General features: G+C 48.7%; 1 protein-coding gene across 1 annotated transcript in view; it reads right to left on the bottom strand.

The window, feature by feature from the left end:
• The window catches only part of LOC119341397 (alpha-glucosidase 2-like), a 24,853-nt gene extending 14,608 nt beyond the window's left edge, over positions 1 to 10,245 (bottom strand). The window contains exons 1-11 of the mRNA XM_037613274.1: positions 10,095 to 10,245; positions 9,724 to 9,988; positions 8,631 to 8,699; positions 8,394 to 8,531; positions 8,196 to 8,313; positions 7,487 to 7,569; positions 5,391 to 5,486; positions 4,499 to 4,667; positions 4,273 to 4,415; positions 4,068 to 4,154; positions 3,778 to 3,963 (exon numbers count right to left, since the gene is read on the bottom strand). Coding sequence (XP_037469171.1) covers positions 3,778 to 3,963; positions 4,068 to 4,154; positions 4,273 to 4,415; positions 4,499 to 4,667; positions 5,391 to 5,486; positions 7,487 to 7,569; positions 8,196 to 8,313; positions 8,394 to 8,531; positions 8,631 to 8,699; positions 9,724 to 9,988; positions 10,095 to 10,219 — 1,479 coding nt within the window. The 5' untranslated portion in view covers positions 10,220 to 10,245. The remainder of the gene's footprint in view (positions 1 to 3,777; positions 3,964 to 4,067; positions 4,155 to 4,272; positions 4,416 to 4,498; positions 4,668 to 5,390; positions 5,487 to 7,486; positions 7,570 to 8,195; positions 8,314 to 8,393; positions 8,532 to 8,630; positions 8,700 to 9,723; positions 9,989 to 10,094) is intronic.
• Between the last annotated feature and the right edge of the window lie 4,775 nt (positions 10,246 to 15,020).

Below are 15,020 nucleotides of genomic sequence, written 5' to 3'. Positions count from 1 at the left end.
CGTCGAGGCGGACCGGTGGCCTTCTCCCGCTTGTTGGGGCCGAAATCCACGGCCGCACCCGCTCCCGCACCGCTGCCCTCCGTGCCCAAAGCGCCTCTCATGTCCTGGGGTCAAGCAGCCCCCAATGGCGCCTTAATGCGAGCCCTCTTCTGGAACATCCGCGGTTTCGGCCATGATGGCCGACGCCGCCAACTAGTGGAATACATGCGTGATGAACACATTGACATTGTCGCCATCCAAGAAACCATGCACTCCGAATTCTCGCTTCCCGAGCTTGACCGTCTGAGCTCCCGCCTCTTTGTGTGGCATTGGCTCCCTTCTAGTGGGAGCGCCGGCCACTCGGGGGGCATCCTTTTAGGCGTTAAGGATGCCACCTTTGAGGTGGGTAGCATGGATCGGGGTGAATTCTTTGTGAGCATGGAGCTGTTCGAGCGGACCCTTAACTTCAAGTGGGAGGTTATCATCGTCTACGGGCCGATAGACCATAGCCGGTCTGCCGCCTTCCTCGAGGAGCTCCACCGGAAGATTTCTGAGGCCTCCCTTCCGGTGGTGGTTGGAGGTGATTTCAACCTCCTCCGCGTTGTGGAGGACAAGAGCAATGCTAATGTCAACTTTGCGCGGATGCAAATGTTCAATGACTTCATTGCTGATCTTGGTCTCCACGAGATTGATAGGATTGGTGCCAGGTTCACCTGGACCAATCGGCAGGACTCCCCGACCCGGTCCGTCCTAGACAGGGTCCTAGTTTCCCCGGATTGGGACCTCCGTTGTATATGACAGAGAGCTAATCTTCTAAGTCACAGAGGGAGAGTATTGAAGGGCGACGCGAACACGGCCTACTTTCAGGCTATTGCGAATGGCTGCCGTAGACGCAACACCATCCCCGTCTTGTGGGATGGTGCGACCCTCCTTCAAGACCCCCGCGACATTTGGACCCACGTTGACGGGTTCTATAGATCTTTGTTCTCCGCCGCTCCTAGGAGCGGCCTCTCCCTGGCCCCTGACTGCTGGACCGGCCCCCAGCTGGTCTCGGATACGGAGAACGCGGCCCTTACGGCACCCTTCTCCGAGAGCGAGGTCTAGGCTGCCATTAGGGGCATGAACCCTACCTCGGCACCGGGTCCTAACGGCCTCCCGGTTAAGTTCTTCTAGACCTTCTGGAACGTGATTAAACCGGAGGTCATGGCCATCTTCAAAGAGTTCTACGTTGGTTCCATCGACCTCGGACGCCTCAACTTTGGGATCATCTCTCTCATTCCCAAGGTTCCTGGCGCTTCCGACATCCGCCAATTTCGCCCGTCACGGTCATTAACGTGATTTTCCGGATTCTCGCAAAAGGGTACGCCAATAGGGTGACCCTTCTTGCTGACCGCGTTACTCACCCCAACCAGTCCGCCTTCATCCAAGGTCGGTATATCCTGGATGGGGTCCTTGTTCTTCATGAAGTCTTCCATGAGGTCCGCGCCAAACACCTCAAGGCGGTTTTCCTGAAGATTGATTTCCATAAGGCCTATGATACTGTTAGTTGGTCCTTCCTTCGGGAAGTTTTGCTCCGGAAGGGCTTCGACGACCGTTGGATCACCAAAGTCATGCAGATGGTCTCCTGCGGTCGCACGGCCGTTAACATCAACGGCGAGATCGGTCCTTTCTTCCCCACCCTATGTGGGGTTCGACAAGGCGACCCCTTCTCCCCGTTTCTGTTCAATATGGTCGTGGACGCTCTTGCCTCCATCCTGGATAAGGCGAAGGCTGCTGGCCATATTCGTGGGATCCCCCCCCCCCCACCTTGCCGGAGGTTCCGGGATCTCCCTCCTCCAGTATGCCGACGACACCATCATCATGGTCGAAGGCTCGGAGGCGGACATCTCCAACCTCAAGTTCCTCCTCTGCTTCCAACAAATGGCTGGCCTTAAGATAAACTTCGACAAGAGTGATGTTATGGTGATGGGCTACTCTCCCGCGGAGTGTCTGGCCATTGCCAACCGGCTTAACTGCCGCCTGGGCTCCTTTCCCACGACCTACTTGGGTACGCCCATTAGTGACTCCCGGCTCACCATCGCGGACTTGCGCCCGACCGTGGCCAAGCTCCAAACGCGCATTGAACCATGGCAAGGGAGGTGGTTATCTAAGGCAGCCCGGACAATTCTCATCAACTCTTCCCTCTCCAGCCTCCTCTTGTTTCTTATGAGCTTCTACAGCCTCCACGAGACTCTGCACCATGAGATTGCCAAAGTCCAGTCTCGTTTCTACTGGGCTGGCGACAACGATAAGCAGAAGTATCATATGGTCAGTTGGCCGGACATTTGCAAGCCCAGGGAGCAAGGCGGCCTTGGCATTATATGCTCTAAGCGGATGAATATCGCCCTCCTCTCCCGTTGGCTTTGGCGCATCTCGCAAGGTCACGGTGGCCTCTGGCTCGACATCATCCGAAACAAATACATGCGCGGACAGCCCCTCACCTTCTGCCAGAGATCTGGCGGCTCCCAGTTCAGGCAGTCGGTCGTCCAGCTTCTCCCGGTTCTCCGCATTGGGACTTCCATCTCGGTCGGCTCCGGAGCATCGACTTTGGTCTGGTTTGATCGTTGGGCCGAAGACGCCCCCTTCGCGGCGCACTTTCCCGGCCTCTTCTCCATCTCCGTCGATCCTGTGATCTCTGTCGAGAGGGCCTTTATTGACTTAGGGCACCTCGCCTTCCGGAGGCCATTTGGGCCCCCGGAATCCGCCGCTTGGCGTGAGTTGCTGGACTGTGTTGCCCTCCACGAACCAATGGTGGACGGTGGTCCTGACCAGGTGCGTTGGCGCCTGGAGCCCTCTAGCCAGTTCTCCACCAAGTCTCTCTACCTGGCCATCACCCCCTCCTTCGCCCCTCTCCCCCTCTCAACGGTGTGGTCCATCCGCCTGCCTCTGAAGATCCGGATCTTCATGTGGCAATGGATTCGCGGTCGGGTCCCGTCTGGGGTAGAGGTTCGCAAGCGAAATGGCCCGGGCACTGGCATCTGTCCGCTCTACGGTGTCCCCGAAGACTCGAATCACATATTCTTCTCCTGCTCTACGGTGGAAATTGGTGCCACACCAACTTTCCGGACTTATTTGCCGAACTCCAAAACTCCCCCTTGACGTCTCGCCACATTAGGTGGCTTGAGATTGGGGCCATTGCTTGGACCCTCTGGACGATCCGCAATAAGCTTGTGATCCAGCGCACTCCTCTTCGACGAGCTACTGATGCTATCTTCAAACTCTCTGGTTTCTTGCAGCTTTGGCGGCCGCTTAGCCACCCTCAGGACCGCGACGCCATCTCCGCCTTCATCGCCGACCTCCGCTCGATGGCCGTCCGTCTGTCACCGCCGCCCCCACCGCCCCCGCCGGAACCAGACTAGACGCTTATTCCGCTCTCCGCTCTCTGGCGCTTTTCTTTTTTATTTTGCCTGGGTTTGTTGAGTTGTGCCCTCAGCAGAACCTTTGTACTTATTTGTGAGACTTGGGTGTGTGCGTGTGGACTAGTCCTTGTATATGTGCTCTCTGGCGGTTTGCTTTATTTATAAAGCGGGGCGAAAGCCTTTTTCGGTAATAAAAACAAAACTTGTATGTTGCTTTTAGGTCAGAAGATTATATTCACAACACGATTAATTCATAGACTGCTTGATTGTTAATTTGTTTATTAGAATAACTGAGCATGTTTTTAAGGTGAACTCGGATACTGTCAAAAACAGAAGAGGACTAGGTTTACGTACATTTTTTAGATGGAACTATTGGGACTAGGATAAATATTTCACTTACCAATTGAAGAACCATTGGCAGACTCATATGCATATGCTCCCAGTTTGACAGATTATCACCAGTCCATGTTGCAGCATAACGCTGGCTTCCTATAAAACCAGCTCGTGTAAGAACAAATGGTCGTTTGTCTGTACTAGACATCGCCATTCCTTCATATGTAGACCTTGCCATTAGCATTCCATAGACCTGAAAATTTATAAAGATCAAAGCATAAAACATGTAAAGTAGCCAAACTATTTGCCTGCATTCCATTTTCCATTACTTTTACTGATAAAGGGATAAAATGGTACATTATGATAGTAAGAATGATTCTGGACACCACCAATATCTGCATCGCCTCTATGTATATTGCTTTCCGGCATTGTTTTTGTAGTTGTCTGCAAGTTGACACCATCACTTTTGGTTACATGGGACAAAATGAAATAATAGAGGATATAAATAAGGAGCTATGACTAAACATATGGCAAAAAGAATGAATTATGATAGAACATATACTTTGAAGACAGCAGGCTCATTCATATCATTCCATATTCCATCAACGCCATTGGAGACAAAATCCCTGACCAAGCTAGCCCACCAGGTGCGTGTTCTTTCACAGGTAAAATCAGGAAAAACACAATCACCAGGCCATACCTCCCCTGGATTTAAAGTTCATGAGGGATCTTTTACTGATAAGTTCATCAAGATAACCAAAGGAGCTGATTTAAGTCATGAAATGTACCAATGAATGGACTGCCATCTGCCTTTTTAATCCAAACATCAGTTTCTGAACCACTCTCATATACAAAGTAACCCTTCTCTTTCTTGATTCCTGGATCAAGCATCCAGATTGATTTGCAACCGATGGAATGGAGATCATCAGCCATAGATTTCGGATCAGGGAAACGGTTCTGTAACATATGATAAGATGCCAAATTACTCAAACAGGAGCAAACAAAATAAATGGCCATATCACGCAAAGATAATCAATGGCCAGAGAACAAACGTGTCAAAATGCACTCAGAATAACATTGTCTGGTTCGCATTGTGAAAAGATTGCTCCATGGCAATTCATACAGCACTAGGCAGAACAAAGTACATGCCCTATTTGCCATTTTGAAGCAATATGCATTTTTAACATGCAGATGAAGCTAATGCAGGTTTTCACCGATACTACTTTCATGCAGTGGCGGACATAGAACCTTATCATTGGGGGTGCCACAATAAAAAATTGTCAAAATTTACAATATAAATAGTGTAATTAGGTCTAAATTTTATCATAATCTAAACAAACTATCTTAAATTAGCATTAAGTTGTTAGATATATGTGTTAAGTACATAATAAAAAGTAAAAACTGTTTTGCAATTTCGGAGGGGGTACCATGGCACCCCCACCCCCCCTAGATCCGCTGCTGCTTTCATGTACCAATTATGATAGAACATGAAGTACTTACACTACCATTTGTGAAGCATCTAAAACCATCCATATAGTTAATATCAACCCAAACAAGATCGCAAATTACATGCCCTATTTGGCATTTTCAAGCAATATGCATATTTAACATGCAGGGGAGCTAATGCAGTTTGTCATACTATTTTCATGCAGCAATTATGATAGAACAGGAAGTACTTACACCATCAAATGTGAAGCATCTAAAACCATCCATATAGTCAATATCCATCCAAATCACATCGCAAGGAATGCCTTTCTCTCTAAAAGTTCTGACAACCTGTGGAAATAGCACAAAAAAAATTATGCCTGAAAGTGCATTCAGAGAGAGAGTGCGCTCAAGAAACATGAGACCATTTATTTATGGTAGTGACAGTTGGACCAACTATCCGAGAACTATGCTCCGCAACTGAATCTCTTGACAGAAATAAATAACGTAAAAATATAAGGCAAGCAAATGGACCGAGATTTGGTTATATCTTGCACCGCTCGGTGAGGTCGGTTTAAACAGGAGTGTTGTGGTGGTTTAAACCGCAAACTCGGTGGTTTTGGAATTTTCTCTGAGGTGCCGAGTTTTGGTTATGTTGTGCCCCTTTTTGTTAGGGCAGTTTTAACCTCAATAGTGAGTTGGTTTAAACCTCCGTTATGAGGTGGTTTAAATCGGGCGACCAAAGTTTGCTCTGGGGAATTCTTCTCGGTGATCCCGAGGCTCTTCTCTGTGGGATGTGTTGTTTATCTCAGTAAAATCGAGATTCAAACTCAGTAGCTCCAAGTTTGCCCTTTGTTTTTTGCAGAGTGCATTTCAGAAATGCCAACACTGTCCCATACGGTGTCAGGAGAGGTTCATGCGTGTCCAATAGTCACACCTAATAGCCTCCACGAGTACAAGAGCTTGTTACTCTTGGAGGCCACTGCCTCCTAGATGGCTTGGTGGTTGCGAGCTCGATGATCTTCTCGAAGAAGGTTATGAAGAGGCCCGAGAGTGGTTGTGGAGCTCAACATCTCCTGAGTGGAGGAACAAGCTAGCCGTAGTGAGCAGTCCTTGTTACGTGCTTGGATCCCGAGGGAAGAGCTCAATTCAGAGCCGGCTAAGACTCTGTGTCCTTGGTCTTTGTGACCTGAAAACCTCCTCAATGGAGGTACGATATCGGTGGATCTCTGAACTTCGGTAACAAACATCGTCCATCTCTCCCTTGTCTCCTCTACTTACTTGCATTGCATATCTTCATATTCTTACTTGTGAAACTGTCTTGTGTAGGTAGTGCTTCAATTTCTTAGCTTCATATGATTGCATATCTTTATAGACCTGGCTTGTTGGGGCACTTAGTTCAGCCTAGTTTTTTAGGATCTGAAACAAAAATCTGGTTGGTTATATTCCACAATTAAACAGTGCCTAAGTTGCAATCGTTTTCATAACACTTACCCCCTCCCACCCACCATGCGACATCTGAGGTCTTTCCACTAAGGGCCTCTTTTCTTTTCTTTTCTTTTTTTGAAATGGAACACCCCGATTCCATAAATCACACTGGCGCAGCAAACCCGCTGGCCCTCCGAACGTTTACATCATCTGGCATGATTCAAAGGATTTCTAAAGGAATTCTGGAGGATTCTAGTCCACAGGAATTTTCCCTATCTGGGTTGTTTGACTCGTAGGATTACAATCCATATGATTTTTTCCTTGGTATTCATCTGTACTAGTTTTAATGAGAAAATTTCCATCCACTCCAACCTCATGAAGAATCCTATGTTTCTCCTGCGTACAATTAAACGCCCATACTAATCCTGTAGTATTGAAGATGATATGCCACTCCATTCCCGTGTTTTTCCTATTCCTGTGTTTTACAAATCCTGCGAATCAAAGAGGTACTAGGCATTTTGGATAACCTTGATTACATACTTCTTGTGTTTTCCCCTTCTGGGCGAAACAATGATGCCACCATCATAGATTAGATCAATCATCAATGGGTTTACAAGAGATGGAAACATTATAGATAATATGTGGGCAAATCCTATTTTTGTAGATTATGCATTAACAATGAGAGAATAGCCGCCCTCAACACATATGGAGTCTACACTGAACTCTCTTGCAGCAGGCGCCACCTGCCGCTTCTTAGTTCACATATGCACAACATGCAAGATAGTGAACTGGACATTACTTAAACAGTAATAACTATTACACTTTTATTCATCTTACTGAAGGGCAGGAATTGTTGCCCTAGTATTTCCTTCAGAAAAAAAATGCATGTAGAAAATAAATAATCACTCTGTCAAGAAAAATACCTTGCGTACTTTCTCAGAAGAATCATAGCTCCAACGACATTGATGATAGCCAAGAGACCATTTTGGGGGCATGGCCACAGTCCCTGCAATGGATATTTTTGTATTTGTACTTTTATGTGGAGGTCAAGTTAAATACTTGGTTCCCTAAATGTCATTATTTTGGACAACGGCAAAGTCAAGCTTTCAAAACTTTGATCACTTATGACATTCAAAACATATCCACATCTAAGTTCCAATTCTAGGTTATGCTATGACCAGTTAGATATAAATGTAATTACTAATTAGCAAAATGAAGCAAGACAATTGTGCTAGATAGTGCATGGCTCTTGGGAGCAAACTGCAGACACAATACAGAGCATGATCCCACCAAAGAGCTACTACAAAACTTTGATTTTCCAGTGGCTCAATTGCTCTAAAGAATACCTCACTTCAAATATATTTAACAGTGCCAAGTGCCAACTAATAATGCGAAATCAGTTAGACTTAGAACTGAATATTTTGCTAACCAGTACCATAACTTGTACACTTTTTCTTGTCAAAATGGAATTATAAATTCATAGAAGACACACCTACTTTCATACTAGAGCAGAGATATACAACTTCAGAGTTTCTATACAGTATGATGATTAAAGTTCAAAACACTGGACATGAAAGGTACATCTGATAAACATTTAGTAGGGGAAGAGATTGATTATGAGATGAGAAATACCTATTGCATGGGACAATGACATCGTAACTTCAGCTGGAGAATTATAAGGTCCAAAAGTAATGATAGGGTAAGCAGATGGGGCAGAAAACTTGATAGTACATTCTTGTCTCAAGTCAATCTGATATAGCACACGATAATTAAGTTAAGAGAAACAGATCAGTACATAACATAAGCTACAGAGAAATGCAGGGAACATACCTCACATCGTCGTGTGGTGTCAGCTAGGACGCCGAATGCCTTCCCGTCAGGGAGGACAGCCAACACCCAAGGGTGTGATTGATATAATGAAGTGGTCCCTGGCCCAAAACCCCATGCATCTGTGTTCCAAGTGAAAACCTAATGGGAAGATACCAAGAGAAACCACGAGAGGAAATTATTTCATTTGTTGAAGAAACAGGAATGGGACATAATTACACGTTCATCAAAGACCCATACTCGTTTCCCAGTTCGTTCAAGTGGACCACTAGCTTCTCCTGTACCATAGAAAGACGTCCCAGAGGGAAGCTGCTTGTTGAAAGGATATTCAAGTTAGTATATAAACTACATACATTCAAAATTTGAGCAATATTACAGTTGCAAGGAGATGGTATTAGAGCGCGTAAAGCGGTAAACACATCATGATTATCTTAAGACATAATGCACATTACCCTCCTTAACTATGGGCTGAGTTTGTAGATAAAGCATAAACCCTAATAACTTTTCAGCCGAAACCCCTAAACTCTAAAACAGTTCACTTACCACCTTCTATCCAAACTAAACGTTCATTATTTGTTTATTTGAGAAAACACAAAGCTCGCACCTCGATACATTGATAGAAAGAATAGAACTACAACTGTTCAAGCCAAAGACTAGGCCAAACAATCAAACATGCGAGACAAGACCATGACAAACAGCCAGCAGACAGACATTACAACCAACCCACCAAACAACCCTGGCCTAGATGTCATCCACAGAATCGTCGCGCACTAAACCTAAGCGTGACAACCAGGAAATTCAAATATTTTGCTAAATTCTGAAATTCTGATATTTCGCTAAATTCTGAAATTCCAGAACTATGGACTACTTCAACTGCTTTGGTTTTCATTCTGAAATCCCGACATTTCACTAAATTTTGGCTGTTTGTCTAAGGTCCCTAAGAAATCACTTAGGCAAGGCAAAGGAAGTGATGACAACCAGGGGTTGGGCCTGGACACAGCATCCTTCGAAGAAAGTGTAAATGTATCAGGGCCCCAAGTGATTCACCGAAGAGACAATGCCTTGAAAGCAGCTTTTTCAAGTGTTGGTAGCGGAACGTTCTATCGTCCCGCAACAATTTTACAGTATCCCTAAGCATGACCTTAACAAAATCAGTACCACACCCGCAGATCAAACACATAAAAGCATCTTATGTCGCAACAAATTTACGGTGCCCCTAAGCATCGACATTGCCAAAATCAATACCGCACCCGCGCATCAGTATCACTCACATGCTTCTCATCCACCGGTCAGAGACTCACCACAGTAGCACGTCTGTGCGAAGCACGCATACCTTAATCACAACCTTCTGGACGTTCCCCACCACCTCACACGTCGGCACGACCGCGGGACGATCCCCGCCCTCGCGCGGCTCCTCCCGCCGCCGCGGCTCGACGAACGACAGGCTGGGCCCGGCCGCGGAGCGCGCATCCCCCGACGCGTCGAATCGGAACACCCCCTCCTCCAGTATGGGCACCCAGACCATCTCCCCGACGGGCGCGGCCATCGTCGCCACCACCCCCGCCGCGGCCGCAGGCGGATGAGTACCGCGGAAGCACCTGCGATGACCTCAGCACGGTGAGGGGTCCAAACCGGAATCGCGGATCGACGCTGGAGCCGGGAGAGCGCTCGGGGTCGGGGTGGAGGTCGATCGGAGGAACGAACCTGAGGGAAGGGAGACGTGGGGCGCGTGGACTGCCCCGGTACTCGCGCTGGTGGGAGTGGAAGCGGGAGTGGGAGTAGGAGGCAAGGAGTGGAGATGAGATCCTGCGGGTGCACGGGGACAGCATCTCTTCTTGAGCGATTCGCTCGCTTGCTTGCGTGGTTTTGGATTTGTTAAATTAAATTATAATGGGATTGGCAGTGCCTGTCTACTTGTCTTGGACCAAGTGTCTGACGGTATGGGACGCTGGAGCCTCCGGCGTTTCTAGTGGTACGCACGGCATGCAGGACACCTGGCATGTGAGGCGATAAAAATGAGGTCCCCCGAGCATCAAAGCGCCCGTAAACATCCAATCATTTTTGTCTTCACTTTTGATTATCCGACGTTGTGTATCAAACGTTCTGTGGTGCGGTTTGGAAGTTCAAAAATCAAACAAACCAGAAGTAAAGCTGGAAGTTTGCGAGCGTCTGAGCCTTTCCCACGTATGCTTTCGACGCCGCTGACAGACCAAAATATCTCACTCGGACCCCCGATTTTTTCACTCCGACCCTCCCTCTTACTATGTATCCGCGTAGTTTGAGACCGACACTCCCGTTGTACCACCCACTCGGTTGTCGGACCTTTGCCACTTCACCCGAGCTTCAACCCTGATTTGCTTATGCCTCCCTTCCACCCCTGGTTCAGCTGCCGTCTAGGTACAGCCTATTAGACTTAGGGTTTGGGAAAGTGCACAACATCCCAATAGGGGTGTGGCTATCTCATATATACAAGGGTACACCAAGTGTACAAATACAAGATACATGATATATACAGAAGCTACATATAAAACGTTGTCTAACACCCTCCCTCGATGTTAATTGTTGCCTGAAGTGCAAAGCAAGTTAAGATTGCGTCTACAAACTTCGAATTGAGGCTGTGGAAGTGGCTTCGTGAAGATGTCAGCAAGTTGATCTTTGGAGGAGATAAAGTTGATATGAAGAAGCTTTTGTGCAACACGTTCCCTCACAAAATGATAGTCAACTTCGATGTGCTTGGTACGAGCATGGAACACTGGATTGGACGAAAGATATGTCGCACCAATATTATCACACCAAAGGACTGGTGTCGGTGTCAAAACCGGCAGATCTCGGGTAGGGGGGCCCAAGCTATGCGTCTAAGGATCAATAGTAACAGGAGGCCAGGGGACACGATGTTTACCCATGGTAACAGGAGGTAAAACCCTACTCCTGCTTGATTATGATTATCGAATAAGAAGATTACAAGAGATGATCTACCTCAAGATCGTGTTGGCTAACCCTAGATGGCTAGCCTATGAGGATTCCGGTTATGATGAAAAAGTTGGCCTCTACGGTCTAAGCCCTCCGGTTTATATACACACCGGAGGGGGTCTATAGATGGTACAAAGTCGGTTTATCAGGGAAAGAAACCTCCGGACTCTATTCTTGCCGTCCACACGTTGAGAATTACCATCCGGAGACGGTAGATGATCTTCGACGTGATCCTGTGCGGCCCATGCAGCCCGACCCAAACTCCTAGGTCGGGCATCTAAGGACCCCCGAATCCAGGACTCACTCAGTAGCCCCCGAACTTGCCTTCAATGTCGATGTAGTATGTGGACACGAGTCTTCGGCTTTGCAAGACGGGTTCTTCCATTGTACTCCCGATTGAAGATAGTCTCGCATTGGCTTTCGCGCCCAGTCTTTATGATTCCTCCCTGTCATCGCCTCGATTTCCACGCGCTTGGGTGAATGCGAACGACCCTTGTATTTTAATATTCCTGGCAGGCACAAACCGCGCCTATAAAGCGGGGCGAGATTCATAAGCCGTCATCTCGCATCGCACCCAAAAGCAATAGAGCAAGCCACAAAAAGTCATGACAAGCGCCCCTGGTTCTTCCTCGCGTCCTCATGGCCCTCAAGAGGGGGACTAGCAGAGTTGTTCCATATCTCACCTCCAGCTCAGTCGACTCCAGACGCAAGGATATCTCCCTCCCCCAGATCTAGTCTCCGTACGGGCGGGGCTAGCCACCATAGGTACTGATGCATTGGCAGAGAATTTCTCCAATCCCAGTCAAGGAGAGAGGGTGTGTTTCACCTGTTTCTTTTGAGGGGCGTGGGATTCCCAATCCACCCCTTCCTTAGGGGCCTACTGGAACACTACGGGATCCAGCTGCACAACCTTACACCAGGTTCTATCTTACATATTTCCGGTTTTGTCGCTCTCTGTGAACTGTTCTTGGGCTGCGAGGCTCACTTCGAACTATGGAAAAAGTTCTTCTGCCTCGTCCCCCGCCATCAGGGCGGCGAGTCTATTTTCAAAGTGGGCGGTGCCGAAGTATGGCGTATAGGCGGATCCAGTTACCCCGTCGGGACTCCGAAGAAAGGATATGTCGAATGGTCTTTGGAATGGTTCTATATTGATGATGTACCCCTCCTGGACCCTGTTCGGCGCGGACTGCCAGAATTTTCCAGGGCCCCCTTGAAGAAGTTGTACAATTGGCGTCCCAAATCCTCTGCCCAAGAATATAGTGCGAAAGTGATGAACTTGGTAAACAAGATCAAGCTATTGACCCCTTCCGGACTCTCCATCGTAGAAGTCATGACTATCACAATAAAGAGATGCATCCAACCACTTCAATCCCGAATAGCTCCTTTATGGAACTACAACAGGGAGGATGACGCATCCCGCTATAGGCGAAAGAGGCTGAATGGCCAAGCCGCATTAGCGACAGCTCTGGCCGACCTATATAAAGGAGAGGAAGAAGATTTTATGCGTTTAAATTGCCGATAAGCCTACTCCATGCACTCTCCTATTGAATGGGTAAAAAAATTTAACCGCTCAATGCCCTTTTACCCATAGGAATCACTAAAAAAGGCACATCCATGACATTTTGGGCCGAACGAATTTTTTTTCTGTCATACTTATGACACTTCTATGACTATAATTATGACAAAACCCGGTATCAGCATAGATGTGGTAGGCTCCTATTTCTATGACAAAAATCATGACAAAAAATGGGCTTTTTGTCCTGGGCGGGCCGGAGACGCAGTTGCATGACATTCTTTGGGCCATCCATGATGGAAAAAACCATGGTAGAAGCGAGGGCGAGGAAAATATCGGGGTGTTCCCGGTTACGTTGGGTGGTCGGGGCCGAGCGATGCACGGAGGTTTGCGTGTTTCTCTCGTACACGCACGCGCGTGGGTGCGAGGCATTGGGCTCTAACTGAACCCGAGTGAGGCGTTCACCTACGTACTGAACCCGAGCGATTGCACTGCAGGCTACGCGTTACTGAACCCAAGCGATCGATCGATGGCTGTTAACTGAACCCGATCGAGCGATTCCTTCGCTACTGCTGCTAACTGAAGCCGATCGATGTTGCCTCTGGATGAACAATAAGCGTTGCAGGGGGGTTTGGATGAACAGTTCCCGGTGGGGGTGGATGAACAGGACCCCGTGGTGTTGCCTCTGGATGAACAGGACCCCGATCGATCGAGCCTGTTGGGGCTGGATGAACAGGGCCCCGTGGAGGGCTGGATGAACAGGATGACCCCGTGGAGGGCTGGATGAACAGTAAAACGGTGGAGGGGTGGACGAACAGTAACCCGTGGAGGCGTGGTTGAACAAGAGCCCATGGAGAGGGCTCGTTGAACAGTAGCCGGTGGAGTAGCACGCGGTGGAGGCTGGATGAACAGGAGCCCATGGATGAACAGTCACAGATGGAGGCTGGAGGAGGTCGACGGTGGATGAACAGTAGCCCGTGGAGGCTGGAGGAGGTCGACGGTGGAGATGAACAGTTTCCCGTGGAGTCCCGTTTTGCGGTACGCCACACCCTCCCGATGAACATGACCCCCGTTTCAACCATAGTGCTCCAACACAAGTCTGTTTCCTCCGTTTTGCGGTACGCCACACCCCTCCCGATCAACACGACCCCATTTCGACCGTAGGAGGTCCAACACAAGTCCGTTTCCTCCGTTTTGCGGTACGCCAGACCCCTCCCGATGAACAGGATCCCGTTTCGACCGTGGCCGATCGAACACAAGGCCGTTTCCTCCGTTCTGTGGTACGCCAGACCTCGTTTCCATCGGTTGTTCCGTCCAAGCCCTCCCGATGAACACGACGACGCATTCCGTTCCGACCCAGCCGGTTGGCTCCCCATGAACACGACGACTACGCAGTTTCTCCGTTCGGACCCAGCCGTGTACACTAGTCCTGGCCGTACGTATGCGCGAGTAGGCGTTCGAGACCCGCTCGTATGTACGTACGTGGCCGTATTTACTTTATTGCACACTGGCCGCTGTACGTACATGTACATGCTACCTGCGCGCCTCTACTACGACACGTGTGCGATTCTACATCGACCAGTATGTACGTACACGTTCACGACCAGAATGATAACGCTACGTACGCTTCGACCATGTGGGTCCCGACTGTCAGACACTTCCTTGCGTGCGAAGATGTAGATGGTGGGTCCCAGCAGTCAGGGGGGAAAATCATTTTTTTTGCCCGGACGCACTTCCTTGCGTGCGAAGATGTAGCTGGTGGGTCCCAGCAGTCAAGGGGAAAACGTTTTTTTCGCGAAATAAGGTGGCCCGTCCGGTGGGTCCCCGCTATTAGGTGGAGGAATAATTATTTTGCACGTAATAAGGAGGCAATTCCTTGCGGCTGCCGTGGACCCAACTGTCAGCCTCTCCACGTACAGTACTCTTCCGATGGAAGTCGGTCGTTGACCATATTGACCTCGCCGTGCCGAGAGCACCACGGCGGTGGACGATGGCGAGGCCTAGGAAGGGGACGACGCGGAGCCGGGGAAGACGCGGGAGTGGATGCCCACGCGGATAGGAGTACGGGGGCTCATTGGTTCGGCTGCGATGTGAGGCTGTCGTCGCCGCAGAATAACATGGGGTGTGGGTGAGTGGAGGGATGGCCT

The sequence above is a fragment of the Triticum dicoccoides genome, chromosome 1B, assembly GCF_002162155.2.
Source record: "Triticum dicoccoides isolate Atlit2015 ecotype Zavitan chromosome 1B, WEW_v2.0, whole genome shotgun sequence".
NCBI classification, from domain to species: domain Eukaryota; kingdom Viridiplantae; phylum Streptophyta; class Magnoliopsida; order Poales; family Poaceae; genus Triticum; species Triticum dicoccoides.
Note: the sequence above shows the minus strand (reverse complement) of the source record. Positions and strands in the feature narration are given on the sequence as shown.